The sequence below is a fragment of the Haliaeetus albicilla genome, chromosome W, assembly GCF_947461875.1.
Source record: "Haliaeetus albicilla chromosome W, bHalAlb1.1, whole genome shotgun sequence".
In the NCBI taxonomy this organism is placed as follows: Eukaryota; Metazoa; Chordata; class Aves; order Accipitriformes; family Accipitridae; genus Haliaeetus; species Haliaeetus albicilla.
In genome coordinates, this window is record NC_091515.1 from 13,905,327 (window position 1) to 13,922,999 (window position 17,673).

The 17,673-nt window shown below is 63.4% G+C and overlaps 3 protein-coding genes and 1 long non-coding RNA gene across 11 annotated transcripts; 2 read left to right on the forward strand and 2 right to left on the reverse strand.

The window, feature by feature from the left end:
• Positions 1-442: 442 nt before the first annotated feature.
• On the reverse strand, positions 443-2,242 carry LOC138683270 (WD repeat-containing protein 62-like). The gene is made up of 4 exons (XM_069774837.1): positions 1,978-2,242; positions 1,209-1,300; positions 1,060-1,122; positions 443-581 (listed from the first exon to the last, which is right to left on the reverse strand). The coding sequence occupies exons 1-4, from the start codon at positions 2,080-2,082 to the stop codon at positions 503-505; spliced, it is 339 nt and encodes a 112-aa protein (XP_069630938.1). The 5' UTR covers positions 2,083-2,242; the 3' UTR covers positions 443-502.
• Positions 2,243-2,594: 352 nt separating this feature from the next.
• On the forward strand, positions 2,595-4,713 carry LOC138683361 (THAP domain-containing protein 8-like). Its single transcript, XM_069775066.1, is given in 5 exon segments — positions 2,595-2,651; positions 2,653-2,672; positions 2,899-3,085; positions 3,632-4,249; positions 4,517-4,713. Coding segments are annotated over 5 exon segments (1,014 nt in total). The 3' UTR covers positions 4,649-4,713.
• Positions 4,714-7,144: 2,431 nt separating this feature from the next.
• LOC138683312 (CAP-Gly domain-containing linker protein 3-like) lies at positions 7,145-14,606 on the forward strand. Of its 8 annotated transcripts, none has more exons than XM_069774947.1 (14): positions 7,145-7,203; positions 7,513-7,654; positions 8,212-8,351; positions 8,839-8,932; positions 9,654-9,815; positions 10,214-10,332; positions 10,892-11,128; positions 11,512-11,647; positions 12,008-12,130; positions 12,640-12,768; positions 13,055-13,178; positions 13,384-13,448; positions 13,928-14,003; positions 14,116-14,606. In XM_069774947.1, exons 2-14 carry the CDS (start codon positions 7,522-7,524, stop codon positions 14,168-14,170), a joined length of 1,593 nt encoding a protein of 530 aa, XP_069631048.1. In that variant the 5' UTR covers positions 7,145-7,203; positions 7,513-7,521; the 3' UTR covers positions 14,171-14,606. The 8 variants fall into 8 exon arrangements, 7 of the variants coding, with proteins under 7 accessions (XP_069631048.1, XP_069631049.1, XP_069631043.1 ...); XM_069774948.1 differs by having other exon boundaries at positions 13,931-14,003; XR_011322901.1 differs by lacking the exon at positions 13,055-13,178 and having other exon boundaries at positions 14,116-14,219.
• Positions 14,378-14,802, reverse strand: LOC138683313 (uncharacterized). Its single transcript, XR_011322902.1, has 3 exons — positions 14,696-14,802; positions 14,498-14,606; positions 14,378-14,420 (listed from the first exon to the last, which is right to left on the reverse strand). It is a non-coding gene; the product is annotated as an uncharacterized lncRNA (long non-coding RNA).
• Positions 14,803-17,673: the final 2,871 nt, after the last annotated feature.

The window sequence follows — 17,673 nt, forward strand, 5'->3', positions numbered from 1 at the left end:
ATGATAATGATAACACTAATAAAATGACAACAGTAGTAATAAAAGGATTGAAATGTACAAATGATGCGCAGGGCAATTGCTCACCACCCACCGACCGACACCCAGCCAGTCCCCGAGCCGCGATTCCCTGCCCCCCCACTTCCCAGTTCCTAAACTAGATGGGACGTCACATGGTATGGAATACACTGTTGGCCAGTTTGGGTCAGGTGCCCTGGCTGGGCATGAGAAGCTGAAAAATCCTTGACTATAGTCTAAACACTACTGAGCAACAACTGAAAACATCAGTGTTATCAACATTCTTCACATACTGAACTCAAAACATAGCACTGTACCAGCTACTAGGAAGACAGTTAACTCTATCCCAGCTGAAACCAGGACAGGTGTTCCCACCCTCCCAGCACCATCCCAAATTGGGTGGAAAACCCCCAAAAAGCCGGGGAGGAATAATCCTGGCTACTCAATCCCGCCAGCACTGGGACAGATGAAATTGGGGTGTAGGTGACTACAAATAAGCGGCACCCACCTCTCCGGTGACGATGAGCTTCCCGTCGGGCGAGAAGGCCAACGCACTCAGGGTTTTCCTGGAAAATATTGGGTTTTCTTTAACAACCGGGCTGCTCCAGAGGGAAAACTGAGGTTTTCTTGGGAGAAGAGAGGAAAAATACTGGAAGCTGCACAAGCGTCATTCTTGAAACACAATGTACAGTACAGCCTTTGTTTGGGGTTACCTGGAGGTATTTGGGGGTACCTGGAGGTGTTCAGGAGGTGTTTGGGGGTTACCTGGAGGTGTTTGGGGTTACCTGGAGGTGTTCAGGAGGTGTTTAGGGGGTCCCTGGAGGTGTTTGGGGTTACTTGGAGGTATTTGGGGGTACCTGGAGGTGTTCAGGAGGTGTTTGGGGGGTCCCTGGAGGTGTTTGGGGTTACTTGGAGGTATTTGGGGGTACCTGGAGGTGTTCAGGAGGTGTTTGGGGGGTCCCTGGAGGTGTTTGGGGTTACTTGGAGGTATTTGGGGGTACCTGGAGGTGTTCAGGAGGTGTTCAGGAGGTGTTTGGGGGGTACCTGGAGGTGTTCAGGATGTGTCTCTGCGTGTTCTCCCAGGGATTCAGGATGATGACGACACACCTGGATAGGAAGGGGGGAGGTTTTTCCCCGGGTGGGATTTTGGGGGGGCGCAGAAGGGTCCCGGGGGGGTCCCCACGGGTGCTCACCCAGTGGGGTAGGCGAGCAGCCCCGTGGCTGGGTCGCAGGCCAAGCCACTGCTGGTCTGGGCGGTGATTCCCAGCACCTTCTCCAGCGTCACCTGGGGGAGAGGAGTGGGGGACCCCTGGGCATGGGGCTGGAGGAGGCAGGGGGCAGATGGGGGTCCCCAGAAATGGGGGGGCATGTGGCTGGGGTGGGACCCTGAGCCCCCAGGGGTGGCCCTGGGGCAGCACCGGGCACCCATGGGCCCCTTAGTGACCCATCCTTTGTGTCCCGTTTCCCCCCCCATCCCCAGGGGGCACCCCAAAGCGCACCCCGGCTGAAAGCGCTGCCCCCCCCCATGGAGACCCCCCAACTGCTGCCCCTCCCCAGGCCCCGCCCCATAGGGTCCCTAGTCCTGCCCCATCCAAGCCCCGCCCCCATGGAACCCTAATCCTGCCCCCACCCCAAGCCCCGCCCCCATGGGACCCCAACCCAGCCCCTATCGAAGCCCCGCCCCCGTAGGGACCCCAGTTCCGCCCCCTCCCAAGTCCCGCCCCATGGAACCCTAATCCCGCTCCCGCCCCAAGCTCTGCCCCCCGTGGGCACCCCTCCCAAATCCATCCCTCATCCAAGCCACACCCACGTGACAGCCCCAAGCCCCGCCCCCTCTCCAAACCCCGCCCCCACGGGGTCCACCAAAGCCCGCCCTCTCTCACTCCCACGGGGCAAGCCCCGCCCCACCAGAAGCCCCGCCCCTCCCCCCGCCAACGGCCGCCCGCTCCACGCGCCCCTCACCGCCTCTTCCGGTCCCTGATGCCGTGATCGCCGCCGCAGGCTGAGGAGCGAAGGCGAGTTGGGCCCGGGCCCGCCGCGAGCCCCGCCGCCCGCCGCCGTCGCCATGGCTCCGGACCGCCGCCGCCGCTCGCTACCGGTCCGATTTGCGCGCGGAAAGCCGGCGTCTCCTCCCCGTTGGCCACCGCCCACGCCGCTCACCGCCCAGGCCAAGCTCCGCCCCGCGGGTTCCTGCCACTCAACCCCGCGCTCGGCCAATAGCGGGGCGAACCGGCCCCGGCTCCACCCCTCCGCCCCACCTGCCGCCCTCGGGTTCGAGCCCCGCAGACCCGGCCCAACCGGCCCGGCCGTGGCTACTGGCGGTAATTAAGGCACCGCTGGAGACGAAAGGGGTTATTAACGGCGTGGGAAACAGCCCGGGAGAACGGGGACCGTTACGGGTGTGGGGAGCCCCACGGGGCTTTCCCGTTCCTGCCCCAACGTGTAGGCCCCGTTGCCATGGCTACGCCCCCTTCCTCCTCAGTACGCATGCGCCTCCTCGAAAGAGCCAAGCGTTGCTACGACGACGGCCATGCATGCTGACGTAACACGTCGCCGTATCACGTGAGCCGGCAGCGGCGATGCCCAAGTACTGCCGAGCCCCGCACTGCTCCAATGCGGCGGGGCAGGCCCGACCGACCCCCCCGCAGCTTCTACAAGTCAGTACCGGGGAGACCGGCAGGGACCGGGGGGGCGTGGCCTCTTTCCTTAACCCCGCCCACCGTGGGGAGGGACCTGGGCGGGGTCTTGGGCCTAGGCCTAGGCCTGGTTCTGGGGTGGGGCCTGGGGGGGGAGGACCCTGAGGTGGGAGCACCCAAGAGGATGGGGGTGTGGGGGAGCCCCCTTCCCCCCCGTGTCCCCTTAATCCCCCTCCTCCTCCTCCAGGTTCCTGCTGCATGACGTGGCACGGCTGTGGCAATGGCTGACGCAGATGCGGTGGGAGAACTGGGTGCCCACCCGTCACCAGCACCTCTGCAGCAACCACTTCGAACCCTCCTGCTTCCAGTACTGCTGGGGCATCCGTTACCTGCAGCCCGATGCCATCCCCACCATCTTCCCCTGTGGCCCCCCAGTGAGCCCCCCCACCCCCCCTCCACTGGCAGAGCCCCTAGAAACATCTAGAACAATCTAGAACAGCCTAGAACACACACCGCACCACCCTGAAGGATCTAGAAGCATCTAGAACCTCCCCAGAGGCTCCCCCAGAAAGGTCTTGAAGTTTCTGGGAGAGGGAAAGGTCCCCTGGAAGCATCTCAGAGCTCCCCATAAGGGTCCAGAACATTCTAGAAGCCACCTTGGAAGGGGCTAGAAGCTCTCTGGGGGGTGGTGGGTTGTCTTAGAGGGGTCTGGAAGGTTCTAGAAGCCACCTCGGAAGGGGATAGGAGCTCTTTGGGGGGTGGCAGGTTGTCTCAGAAGGGTCTACAGGTTCCCCTGAGGGATTGAGAAGCTCTGCGGAAGGGTCCAGAAGGTCCCCAGGAGGGGGGGGGTTGTCACCTCAGGGTGGCTTTTGTCCCCAGAGTGGGGGCTTGTGGGGAGGAACCGGCACTGCTGCCTGTCCCTGCTCCGGCATATCGCTGCGAGAACCTCCAGAAATGGGAATTTTTGTGTTTTTCTACAGAAATGGGAGAGTCCTAGCACGCCGCCGGGCACCACCCAGCCTAAGCAGCCCCTCCTGGTGAGCAGCCAGGAGCCGGTGACACTGGGACAGCCAGCCATCCCTGAAACCGCCACGTCGGAGGCCGCAACCATCGCCCTGGAACCCAACTTGGCCACGGCGATGCCACTGCTTGGCCCAGTGAAGCCGGGGGACAGCCCCGAGGGGGTCCCTGCCTGCCTGCAGCTGTCCTCGGGCTACGCCACGCCGCCGCTGTCACCGCGCTGGTGGGTGGAGCAGGCGGAGGACGTCACTGTCCAGCCGCCCGTCGCCAGCCTGCTGCCGGCGTATTTCGAGCCCGTCCCCGCGACGCTGGTCACGGTGCCGGAAACCATCCTCTCCTCAGCCTTGACACTGCCCATCGTTTCCACCATCCCCATTGTTTCCAAAACGGTGACGTCGATGTCACTGCCGGGCGAGCTGAGCCCCGAGGAACTTGTCAGTGTGGTGCTGGTGCTGCAGCGGAAGGTGAAGGTGCTGCAGCAGCGGCAATGCCGGCACTGCGCCCGGCTGGAAGCCATGGAGGGCTTGGTGGAGCAGCTGCACCGGGAGAGCCTGCTCTCTGAGGAGAGGCTCAAGCTGGTAAGTGACAGTGGGGATGCCGTGGGGATGCTGGCAGGTGACACCTGGTGGGTGATGCTGTTTCCTGGCGGGTGACACCGTTTCCTGGCGGGTGACGCCGTTTCCTGGCGGGTGACATTCCTCATTGGGTGCTGCTGGTTTGAACACCAGGGTTGTGGGGAGAGGGAAGTGGCCCCATGATGTCACACCGTGGCATGTCCCCAAGTTGGGGACTTCCCCGTGGCCCCCTCTGTCCCCGTCACCTCCCCCCACCACCGCCACTTCCAGGCCTGCCTGCAACCAGGGCTGGTGACACCAGATCCCACCGTCACCATCATCTGCCAGGAGGAGGCAGCGTTGGTCTATGCCGTGCCACTGCCCGCGGGGACAACCTGTGGCCTCGGCCTGGAGCGGCTGTGATGTGGTGACACTGGTGCCACCGTCACCAGGAACCTGCTGGGACATTGGGGGGGGTGTGGCCCTCCCTGGGGGTGTCACCCAGAAGTCGGGGGACACCCCCAACTGTGGCAATGAAAGAGGCACTTGGGATTGTTGCAAATATTCTGGTAAAGAAATCAAAATTTAATCACGTAGAAGAGTTAGGTTTGATTAAGAAGTAAAATTGTGAAGCATAATGTATAGGATTGTTAAGTTTGAAACGTAGCCATAGAAACTTATGAACTGTGTTATGTGTGACTATAGGAACCTTAATATTGTTAAAGTTTGAAATAGCTAACCATAGAAACCTCACCAGGACGTTACTGGTTTTTCTATGTTTTGTTTCAAGAAACTAAGGAAACCGTCATGGACACCAGTTTGCTGCTTGGAAACCCCCTTACCCTTCCCATCTCGATTTGAGTATCGAAGATTCCAATCAGTAGAGCTAAGTGTAACTGACCAATGATTGTTTTTAAATAAGAATATTGATAAGGTTATATAATCAAAGGACCAATCATTATAAAGGTTAAATTTAAGAATGAGCATAGTATGCATTTTTATGTAAAGAGCTTATGTAACAATGACCTGACAGAAAAAGTCTATAAAAACTGATGGATTTTGATACTAAGTTGGACACGCCTTTGGAGGAGTGATCCCCCGTGTCCCCAGTGCTGCTATAAACAAAGTGCCTGCTTCTTAACTTCACATTGGTGTTAAGGAGTTTTATTCCGGATTTTGGTAACAGGATGACAAGAAGATGGTTCCGAAGCAACGGCAAAAAGACCTCTTTATTGTCTCTTACAGCATACTTATATATTACTAACACAGGAGGGCATATCTGGCTCAGCTGGGATGTTTGCCAGTCCTCAGAACAGTTAAAGATAAAAACATTCCATACACATACTCATGACTGTCTTCAGCCACATCTTCCCAGGCATACACAAGGCCATCCTCCGACCTGACCTTGTGAAACTAGTTCTTCAAAGGCTTGGCAAACACACAGCACAACAAGTTCTAAGGGTCACTCTTGATTCAAATACTAGGTGTTCCAAGCTGCTCCCACACCCAACCCCCTGGGGACACCCCAGTTGTGTGGCCACTCCCCCACCACCACCCGCAGCAGAGGGTCACCTTGTGCCACACCTCCCTTTGTCGTCCCCCCCTTGGTGCCCCATTTTTTTGGGGGGGTGGGGCTCAGCTGAGGTGTCCCCCCCATGGGTGCTGCACCTTGGGGGAGGGGACACTTTATTTTTTTATTTAAGGTTTATTTTGTGATACTGGGGGGGGCGGGCGGAATTTGGGGACGGGGATGTCCCCTCCCCCTGGCTTTAATAAAGGACGCTGGAGGCAAGCGGCTGGGGGGGGTGTCTGTGTGTGACACTGCAGGGGGGAGGGGTGGCCCTGGCTGGTGGCCTTGGGGATGTCGGCCTCTCCTGGGGGTGGCCCTGTTCCCCTCCGCCCCCAATCTCCATCTTGTAGCCAGGCCAAAGCCATCAGTAGGTTCCAGAGTTAATGACAGTGAAAGGGGTGGTTCCCTTGAGAATGGCCACACCCCCTGTGCCTTACAGATATGAGGGGCCTCTACATGCCCCCCCATAGCCTCTGCCCCTATAGCACCATGGATCACTGCAGCCTCTCTGCCCCTATAGCTACCATAATTCCCCCCCAGCTCATAAGGCTTCCTGTAGTCCCTCCCACAGGTCCCACACCCCCTATGGCTTCCTATAGCTCCTCCCCAAGCCCCTATAGTCCCTCATGCCCCCCTGCAGCCCCCTGTACCCCTCCCTATAGCTGCTCCCCAGTTTCCGTAGTCCCCTATAGCCTCCATATGCCCCATGGCCGATCTCCAGCCCCTGGGGTCCTCTTCCAGCTCCAAATCGTATAGCTCCTTTCCGCCACCTATAGCTTCTTTCCAGCCTCCTAAAGACCCTCTCAAACCTCGGTAGCCCCTATAGCCCATTCCCAGCCCTGACTGACCCCCTGTAGCCCCTATAGCCCCTTCCCAGAGCCTATAGGCCCCCATAGGTGCTCTCCAGCTCCCACAGCTGCCCATAGTCCTCTACAGCCCCGAAAGCAGCTCTCCAGCCCCTATAGGCCATCTCCAGCCTTTATGGCTGTTCTCCATCACCTATAGCTCCCCATAGCCCTCTATAGCCCTGCACCAGCTCCTACAGAGCCCCCCACAGCCCTTTTACTGGTCCCTATGTCCCCTGTAGCCCCTAGAACCGCTCTTGTGCCACTATAGCCCCCATAATCCTCACAGCCATCTATAGCTGCTCATCATCCCCTACAGCCCCCATAGTTCCTGTAGCTGCTCATCATCCCCTATGGTTCCCTATAGCAGCCCCTATTGCCACTTATCATCCCCCATGGTCCCCTACACACCCCGCCCCCTACAGCCGCTGGCAGCCCCTGTCGCCCCTATTGGCTGCCCCCAGCCCCGCCCCGCCCCGCAGTCCCCCTCCCCTAGCTCCCCGCCCCTCCGGGCGGGTCGCGCATGCGCATTGCGCCCAGCCCGCCGGCCGCGTCCCCAGCAGGTACCGGGCGGAGGGGGGGGCCGGGGGGAAAACCGGGACCCCGCCCCAGTCCGGCCCCGGCCCCGGCCCCAGCGCATCTCTGCGCCCCGGCCTGGGCCCAGCGCAGACCCTCTGCCCGGTGTCCCTGCCCCATCCTGGTGCCTCGGGCCCGGTCCCCACCCCCATCCCAGTATCCCATCCCAGTACCCCCAAAGTGGGACCCCCCATTCCCCCCACCCCCCGTACCCCCTTGCCCCCCCATGCCAGGAGAAGTGTGTGGGGGATATTGACACCCCCAAAAGCCACCAACCCCTAGTGCTGCCCCCCCAGGCTGTTGCCATGACGAAGGAGCGTGGGGGGGAACACCCGGCGGGGGGGGCACCAACCCCCGACCCCCCCAGCCCTGTGGTGGAGCGACGCAAGAAGCCGATGGTGCACCCTGCTGCCCCTGCCCCCCTGCCCAAGGACTACGGTGAGACCCCCCCCCTCACCCCGAGACCCCCCCCAGCTCATCGCAGGTGTCCCCAGGGGACCCCATAGGGACCCCCCCTCAAAAAAAAAAAGCTGGGGGGGGGGCGCTGGGAGGGGACCCAAGTGGGAATTCTCTGATGGCTGATATAGGGTTGAGCAATGGGGGGGACCTGACACCCCCGCCTGCCCCCCCCGGGGACAGGGACCCTCCCCAGGGAACAGGGGACCCCATGGGGACAGGGACACCCCCCCCCCCCAAAAAAAGGCACGCATGGGGGAGGGTCCCAGGTGGGAATTTGGGGGTTCTCCGATGGCTGCTATGGGGTTGTGCGTTGCTGGGTGCCCCCCCCCCCTTTGTGGACAGTGACTCCACCCCATGGGGACAGAGTCACCCCCCCCCTTGTCACAGAGACTCCCCCTATGGGGTGGGCACTGGGGCCCTAAGTGGGGATTCTCTGATGGCTGATATGCAGTTGTGCACCACGGGGTGCCCCTCCACCCCTCTTGTGTGTCCCCCCATGTCCCCTCCCCATGTGTCATCCCCTGTCCCCCCCCCAGCCTTCACCTTCTTCGACCCAAATGATGTGGCGTGCCGGGAGATCCTGCTGGACCCTCGCACCACCGTGCCCCAGCTCTTCGCCATCCTGCGCCAGTGGGTGCCCCAAGTGCAGCACAGCATCGACGTCATCGGCAATGAGGTGTGTGTGGGGGGGGGGGGGTCAGGGTGCCATGGTGGGGGCAGGGTGCTGGGGGAATCGTGGGGGCAGGGGGAAAGGAATGAGGGGTGCCATGGGGGGTGGGGGGGTAACTGGGAGCACTGGGAGGGGAGCTGGGGAGGTCCGGAAGCCTGAGGGAGGGTACTGGGAGGTCACTGGGAGCACTAGAAGGGGAGCTGGGAGCTCTAGGGAGGGTACTAGGAAGTAACTGGGGGAACTGGGAAGGAGCTGGGGGCTCGAGGGACAGTGCTAGGGGGTAACTGGGAGCACTGGGAGGGGAACTGGGAAGGAGCTGGGAGCCAGAGGGAGGGTGCTAGGGGGGAACTGGGAGCTCTAGAGAGGGTACTAGGAGGTAACTGGGGGCATGACTGAGTGCCCCAGGGGAGTTACTGGGGGGTGACTGGGAGCCCGGGGGGGTGACTGGGAGGGAACTGGGAGGAACTGGCACGTAACTGGTGCAACTGGGCAGATCCTGCGCCGTGGGTGCCACGTGAACGACCGGGACGGACTGACGGACATGACGCTGCTGCACTACGCCTGCAAGGCTGGCGCCCATGGCGTGGGTGGGTGGGACGGGGGATCCCCACGTCCCCCATGTCCCCAGTTCTGGTGTCCCCATGTCCCCAGTATCCCCCAGTCCTGGTGTCCCTGTATTCCCAACATCCCCAGACCCAGCATCCCCACAGTGGCAGTGTCCCCATGTCCCCAGTATCCCCAGTCCCACCATCCTTATGTCCCCAGTGTCCCCACAGTAGCAGTGTCCCCATGTCCCCAGCATCTCCAGTCCCACTGTCCCCACATCCCCAGTATCCCCATGTCCCTGGTGTCCCCAGTCCCAGTATCCCCATGTCTGCAATGTCCCCAGCATCCCCAGTCCCACTGTTCCCATGTCCCTAGTGTCCCTAGTCCCAGTGTCCCCAGTATCTCCAGTCCCACCATCCCTATGTCCCCACTGTCCCCATGTCCCCAGCATCCCCAGTCCCACTGTCCCCATGTCCTCACCATCCCCAGTCCCAGTGTCCCCATGTCCCTAGTGTCCCCAGTCCCAGTATCCTCATGTCCGCAATGTCCCCAGCATCCCCAGTCCCAGTGTCCCCATATCCCCAGTGTCCCCACGTCCCTAGCATCCCCAGTCCCACTGTCCCCACGTCCCCATGCCTGCTCTCCCCACCATCCCCAGTGCCCCCCCCCCCAGGGCAGCCCCATCCCCCTCAGCCCCATCCCCGTGGCGGGTGCCCCCGGAGTGATGTCCCCGTCCCCACGCCGGGTGTTCCCGACTCCCAGGGGACCCGGCGGCGGCCGTGCGTTTGTCCACGCGGCTGCTGGCGCTGGGGGGGGATGTGACGCTGCGGAGCCGCTGGACCCACATGAATGCCCTCCACTATGCCGCCTACTTCGACGTCCCCGAGCTCATCCGCACCCTCCTGCGGGCGGCAGCCCCCCGAGGTGAAGAGTCCCCCCCACACTGGGGTCCCTTGGGGGCAGGACACTGGGGGTCCTTGGAGGGAAGAGCATTGGTGTCCCCTAGGGGAAGGACATTGGGGTCCCCAGGGGCAGGACACCAGCGTCCCCTGGGGCACAGGACATTGGGGTCCCAGCGGCACAGGACACTGGGGTCCCCTGGGGTGCAGGACATTGGGGTCCCTGGGGGAAGGACACTGGAGTCCCTTGGGGGAAGAATATTGAGGTCCCCTGGGCTGCAGGACACGGGGGTCCCCAGGGTCAGGACACCGAGGTCCCATAGGACAGGGTGCTGGTGTCTGTGGGGCCAGGAGCCTGGGTTCCCCCCGCTGCCACCCCTCCTCTCTCTCCGGGGTGGGCCGTGCCTCAGTTTCCCCCTGCAGTGCTGCACTCGACCTGCAGCGACTTCAGCCATGGGACGGCACTGCACATCGCCGCCTCCAACCTCTGCCTGGGGGCTGTGCGCTGCCTGCTGGAGCATGGGGCCGATCCTGCCCTCCGGGTACTGTGGGGGGGTGGGGGTTGGGGGATTGGGGGATATCGGGGTGACTGGGAGGGGTTGGGAGTGTAATGGGGTATTGAGATGTTGGGGGGAATTGGGAGGGATTGGGGGATTAGGGGTGTAATGGGGTGCTGGGGGTAGTGGGAGGGCTTGGGGTATTGGATTGAGGGGTGTTGGGGGGGATTGGGAGGGATTGGGGGAGTGGGGGTATGATGGGGTACTGAGGGGTAGTGGGAGGGATTGGGGTATTGAGGGGTGTTGGGGGGGATTGGGGTACTGGGGGGATTGGGAAGGATTGGAGTATTGGGGGTGTAATGGGGTACTGGGGGGGATTGGGGGGGGCCTTGGGGCTATTGGGGTGTCAGAACTATTGGGGGTACAGAGGGGTACAGGGGTATGGAGGGGCATGGGGGTACCGGCGTTATTGTGGGCATTGTGTTATTGGGGGTCTCAGGGGGCTGTGACGACACCCAGGGGTGTTGGGGTGCCCCATGGATGCCCCTTCCCACCAGTTACCCCCAAACAGACACACACACACACACACACACCCCCCCCACAGAACAGCAAGGGTCAGGTGGCGGCCGAGGTGGTGCCGGACCCTACAGACATGGCGCTGGACAAGGCGGAGGCGGCACTGGCGGCGCGGGAACTGCGACAGCTACTGCTGGATGCTGTCCCCCTGAGCTGCAGCCTCCCCCGCGTCACCCTGCCCAACTACGACAATCTACCCGGGAACCTCATGCTGCTCTGCCTCGGCCTCCAGCTGGGCGACCGCGTCCGCGTTGATGGTGGAAAGGTGGGGGGGGTGCGGGTGAGGGATGCAGGGACGGGGCGGGGGGGACGGCACCCAAGCGGGGTGCAGGCAGGACCCATGCAATGGCAGGATGCTCTGCATGGGGATGCAGGTATGGTGTGGGGAGCATTGGGGACCAAAAGTGGGGTTTGGGGTGAATAATGGGGTTTTGGGGTGCACAGAGATGGTTTTGGGGTGCATATGGGTGCTGGGAGTGCTGGGGGTGCAGGGACCTGGCAGCACCTAGCCCCAGCACAGCCATCTGCTGCACCCTCCACATCAGGAGGGGAATAATGAAGATTTTGGGGGTGCAGGAGAGGATTTTGGGGGTGCAGGGAGCACCCAGGGCTGCCATGTCATGTTCCCCCCCTCTGTCTCCCCTCAAGGTGGGGACCCTGCGCTTCTGTGGCACCACAGCGTTTGCCAGTGGGCAGTGGGCCGGGGTGGAGCTGGACGAGCCCGAGGGCAAGAACGACGGCAGTGTGGGGGGGGTTCGCTACTTCATCTGCCCCCCCAAACAGGGTAGGGACCCCCGGGGTGGGGGAGGGCAGGACCTGGATGCCTGGGTCCCTTTGGGACACCCCTGGATGTCCTGGTCCCTCTGGGGATGGATGGTGTGACGTGGTGGGGGAGGAATCGGGGGGGGGGGGGGCGCTTGGCTGCCTGGGACCCTTTCTGGGGGAGGGTGTGTGTGTGTCAATTGGGCTCCTGTGTCCCTGGGATGTAGTGGGTTATACTGGTCTGTACTGGTGCGCACAAGTCCATCTGGATGGTTGGTACTGGTATGCTGCATGGTAATAACCCATACTGGTGTGTACTGGTCCATACTGGCGTGTACTGGTCTGTACTAGTCCATACTGGTCTGATGTCACCCACCTGCAGGTGTCTTCGCCTCCGTCTCCAAGATCTCCAAGGCGGAGGAGCAGCCCCCGGAGCCCTCTCCCCCCCACAGCCCCCCAGGACCCCCGGCCCGAGCCCCCCACAGGGCCCATAAGGACAAGAGAGGTATGCCATGCCATACCCTGCCCCGTACCACTGGGTCACCCCTCAGCTCATCCCCTTTACTCTGCCCTTCCCTTTGGCTGTGCCCCCCCTGCATGCTCATTGGAGGAGAGCAGGGAGCCTCAGGATTGGCTGGCTGGGGGTGGGGGGGAATGTGAAACCCTGCCCACCCATGGAAGGGGGTGGAGTTTGGGTGGAGGGGAGTGTTCTGCTTTAGCCCCACCCCCTGTGCTGCCACACCCAGGTCATAGCTGGGGCGGGGCCTGCCAGGGTAGGGTGCATTGGGGGTGGAGCTGGACAGGGTGGGGCCTGGGAGGGAGCGTGTCCCACCTGACTCCGCCCCTGGCAGGCTCATCGGGAGGTGGGGTCAGGTGGGGGCATGGCTGTGACTGGGAGGGGAATGGGGTGGGGCTAGGTGGGGGGCACGGTGTGCATGACCCCACACCTCAGCCACACCTGGAAGGAGGGGTGTGGCTGTGGTGGGCGTGTTCGGTCTGACCCTGCCCCCCCAGCCCCCCGGAAGCGGGGCGGGGCGTGGCTGGACCGGGAGGGCCACCGCGTGGCCCCAGGGGATGCGGTTCTGGTGGCTGGACAGCGCCCAGGGCGGGCCCGATTCTACGGGCGCACCGACTTTGCTCCTGGTGAGAGGGACACCCCCCCATGGGACACCCCCTCTGGGATCCCCCATGGGACCCCCTCTTGTGACACACCCCCCCCACCCTGTGACTCCCCTTGGAACCCCCCATGGGACAACCCCCCCCACCCTGGGACCCTTTCATGGGACCTCCCCTCCTTGGGACCCCCCCATGGGACCCCCCTGGGACCCCCACCTCCTTGGGACCCACCCCCATGAGACACCCTCACATAGGACCCCCCCCGGGACCCCCCCCTTATAGCCCCCCCTCCAACCTGCCCCCCCCCCCCCAGGGTACTGGTTCGGGGTGGAGCTGGACTCAGCCAGGGGGAAACACGATGGCTCAGTTTTCGGGGTGCGGTACTTCTCCTGCCCCCCCAAACATGGCATCTTCGCCCCTCCCTCCCGTGTGCAGAGGTAACAGGGGGACATTGGGGGGACAACACATTTGGGGGGGGACATTGGGGGGACTTTGGGGGATATTGGGGGGCCAGGGGGGCTTTGGGGGGGGACAAGGGAGGGCACAGTGTGGGGGAGGGACAAGGGGGGGCGGTCAGGTCTCTGGTCCCATGTCTGCCCCCTGGTGACACTTCCCTTCACCCCTCTTCCCCCCCCCCCCCAGGGTCGGGGGTCCCAGGGAGGAGCTGGGGGACAGCGCCCTGGAAAAGAAGGTGCAGCAGGTCACTGGTGCGTGCTGATTGGCTGATGGGGGAATGGGGCAGGGCACTGCTGATTGGCTGGTGGGTGGGGTGTGGCCCTCGGGATTGGCTGGCAGGCAGGGTGGGAGTCTCATGATGGGCTGGTGGGTAGCATGGGGGACTGTTGATTGGCCGGGGTGGGTCATTGCTGATTGGCCAGCAGGATGAGGGCTTGCTTCTGATTGGCTGGTGGAGTGGTTTTGCCATTGATTGGCTAGCAGGGCACAGAGCAGCTGATTGGCCAGCAAGCAGGCCATCCCCCTGCTGACTGGCTAGCAAGACAGCCCCTAGGCCTCTGCTATTTGGCCAAGCTTCCCCCACCCACTCATTGGCCAGCTGGTGGGCAAAACCTCCCACTGATTGGCTGGCCAGCCCCTGCCCCCATTTCCCCACCCCCTGCAATGGCGGGGGGGGGGGCGGGGCTGTGACCATGTGTGTCCCCTCCTGACCCCCCTCATGTCCCTGCAGTAGTGTCACAGCCCAAGCGCAACTTCCCAGCAGTGCGGACCCCAAAGGACATCACTTCAGAGAGCTCCTTCTCCAGGTGGGGGGGGGGGGTGTGTGTGTGTGACACACCAGGGGGGTGGGGGGGACATGGGGACACTCCAGGGTGTGTGTCCCTCTCCCCCACCCCACAATGGCCCTTCTGTCCCCAGGTTACTCTTCTGCTGCTGGTTCCCCTGGATGCTGCGGGCCGAGATGCAGTCCTAACCCCTTTCCCCCCCCTACCTCGCTGGGCCCCTCCCACCACCCCTCCCCCACCCAGTGCCTTCATCCCCTTCCCCCTGCCCCACCCCAGGGGGGAGATGTGATGTGACACCCCTTCCTCCCCCCCCCCGCCTCTGCCCCAAACCCTTTGCACTGGGCTGTTCGCTCTGGAACCTACTGATTACAGTGACGGGGGGTGGGGGAGGTGAGTTGAGGCCAGCCCCTCCCCCAACCCCTGTTTTGGGCTGTTCACCTTCAAACCTACTGATAACAGTGATGAGGATTAGCTGGTGCCAGCCTTCCCCCCCCCCCCCGTTTTGGGCTGTTCACTCTGGAACCTACTGATTACAGTGATGGGGTGGGTTAATTGCATGATTGCAGCCCCCTGCCCCCAAGCTCCTCCCCCCCCGCCCTCTTTTGTGGCTGTTCACTCTGGAACCTACTGATTACAGTGATGGGGTGTTGTTGCCAGCCCCCTCCAAGCCCCTCTGCCCCCTCCCCCCCATATTGGTCTGTTCACTCTGGAACCTACTGATTAGTTACAGGGAATTGATGCCAGGCTCCCTCCCAGAATATTTCTGGGCCCCCCTAAGCCCAGTTCCTCCAGGCAGTTCACTCTGGAACCCACCAATTACCCTTGTGGGGAGTGAGCTATTGCCAACCTCCCCCCCATTTTGGGTCATTCACACTGGAACCTACTGACTACAATTGGGAGAAGAGGGGTTTATGCCAGGAACTCCCCCCAAGCCTGTTCTTGAGCCGTTAACTCTGGAAACTACTGATTACACCCTGGGGGGGGTATGGGAAACTGGTTTATACTGGTTTGGTGGATTCTCCAGCGGCTGCTAGTGGGGTTGAGGACCCACCCCCCCAATAAAAGGGATCCAGGCATCCGCCCCCCCCCCCCCCAGTAGCAATAACATCCCCTCCACCGCAATTGTGTGAGTGGCTTTAATGTCCTGTTCCCCCCCCCCCCCCACTGCCGCATGGTCTCCCCAGACCCGCTTCTGGCACCAATAAACACCTTTGTATGTCCCATGGCTCTGGGGGGGACCCCAAAGCTGGAGGCGGCTCGGGGGGGGAGGATGACCCCAAAGCTGGGGGGGGACTTGGGGGGCTGGGGGGACCCCAAAGCTGGGGGCGTTTCGGGGGGGTGGGACCCCAAAACTGGGGGGGTACATGGGGGGCGTGCGGTCCCTGTGAGACCACTGGGATACGGGGGACACGGGGACCCCACGGCGGGGGGGGCCCCCCTCGCCGCTCCAGCGCCGCCATCTTGTTCCGGCGCGCCGCGGTGGCGTCACACGTGCGGCCAGAAGGGCGGTGCCCCCTCCCCGATAGACAGGCCCACACCGACTGCCTAGCTCCGCCCCAGGCTCTTGGTCCCGCCCCCCCTTCCCCCGGGGCGCCGCGCTGCTTGAGCCCGCTCGGCCCCGCCCCCTCAGCGCTCGGCCAAACCTCTCAGCGCTTGGCCACGCCCCCTCGGCACTCGCGGACGCCTGAGTCCCCGGGCGGGTCCCGAAGTCGCTCCTGCCGCCGCTGGGCCCGCAGGTACCGGGACCCCCCCGGGACCGACACCCTCTTCCCCCCCCCCCCCGGGGTCCCTCCGGTCCTTCCTCCCCCCAACGGCTCCGTGATTCAGCCCCGACCCCGCCCGGTTTCCGGAAATCCGCACCCGGAGCCGGGAGGGGCTGGGTCCGTCCCCCCCCACCCTGGGGGGGGAACTATGGGGTTGGGGGGGTCTGTAGGGCCCGGGAGCATCTATGGGGCCCGGGGGCATCTATAGGGCCTGAGGTGGCTCCGCAGGGTTGGGGGGAGGGTCTGTAGGACCCGTGGGTGTCTATAGAACCCGGGGAGGTCTATAGTGCTGGGGGGGGTGGCGGGTGTTATCTGTAAGGGCTTGGGGGGCTCTATAGGATCCTTCAGGCACCCACAGTGGGGGGGCCTTATGGGTCCGGGGAAGGGGCCCTAGAGAAAATGGGGGTCTATAGGTTCCAGGGGTGTCTATAGGGCCCGAGGGGGATGGGGGGCGGTGTCTTAGGGCCCGGGCGGGGCTATGGGGTCTGGAGGAGCCTATGGTGCCGTAGGGCGTCGACCTAACGCTGCTCTCTTCTTTTCTTCCAGCCTCTCCCAGCGCTCCCAGTTACCCCCCAGTGCTCCCCCAGTGCTCCCCTTTGCAGGGACCATGTTCCTGGTGAAGGGGCTGCGGGGGTGGGGGGGGCTCCCCGGGGGCATCGGCTCGGTGCTGGGGGGGCTGCTGAGCGGGGGGGGGCGCGGGGGTGGCACCGGGGGGGCCATGGGGGTCCTGGGGGGGCGTCATCAGTGCCGTCAGGTGAGAGGACCTTGGGGACTTGGGGGGAGGGGATGTGGGATGGGGGGGCATTGGGGATGGGGACATTGGGGATGTGGGGTTGAGGGGACATGGGGGGACGTTGGGGATATGGGGTTTTGGGGACGAGGTGGGGGGAGGGAGTGGGGTCGGGGGGTGACACGGAGGGGCCGGGGCACCCCGGGGTGCTCTGACCCCCCCCAACCCCCCACAGCAAAGTGGCTACCCAGTATAACCCTGAGCCCCCAGGACCCCCCCAAGATTTTGGCCCCCCCCCTACCCTGGTGACCCCCATCCCCACAGTGGGGTGTCATCCCCCCCGGGTTTTGGGGGTCCCCTTTGACACCCCCCTGTGCCCCCCAGCCCCCTCACACCCACCCACATTTCCACGGTGGACACCAACGAGAGTGAGGAGGTGCAGCAGTTCTAGCGGCTCTTCGCCCAGCTCACTGGGGACATGAGTGACTGCCGGATTCCCCCCCCCCAAGACCCCCCCAACCCCCTCCAGGATCCCCCCTCCCTGAGCACTCCAGGATCCCCCAACCCCCCCAGGGACCCCCTGCCCCTCAGGGATTCCCTACTGGGCCCCTCGGATGTCCCTGGAACTCCCAGATCCTCCGGGATCCTCCCCTGGATCCCCTGACCCTCTGGGATCCCCAGACCCCACTGGATGTCCCAGATTCTGCCCCCTGCATCCCCCAATCCCCAGGGATCCCCAGATTCTACTGGATTGCCCAGACCCCCCCCCCCCCGATTCCCCCAACCCCCCCACAGCCCCCCCAGGGATCCTTGCTGTATCCCCCTCCCAGATCCTACAGGATCCCAAGACCCCCCCAACCCCCAATCCTCCACTGGCCCCACAGGATCCCCCTGGATCCTTCCCAGCTCTCAGCCCTTCCTGGATCCCATGGGTGCTGCCCCAGGATCCCCCAACCAGATTCTCCCCCCCCCCCAGTCCTCTGGGATCTGTCCCCCCCCCCCCGCACCCCTCCAGCCCCCAATCCCTAGTGGGTCACTGGATCCCATGAGATCCCCCACAGGATCCCCCAAGCACCCCCCCTTTCACTGAGGGGGGGGTCTCCGATCCTGAGGGTGGGGGTCGGAGTGGGGGGCACCCCGGGGCACCCCCCCCATGCTCATCTCCAGCAGGACATGGAGGTGAGTCCCACCAAGCTCA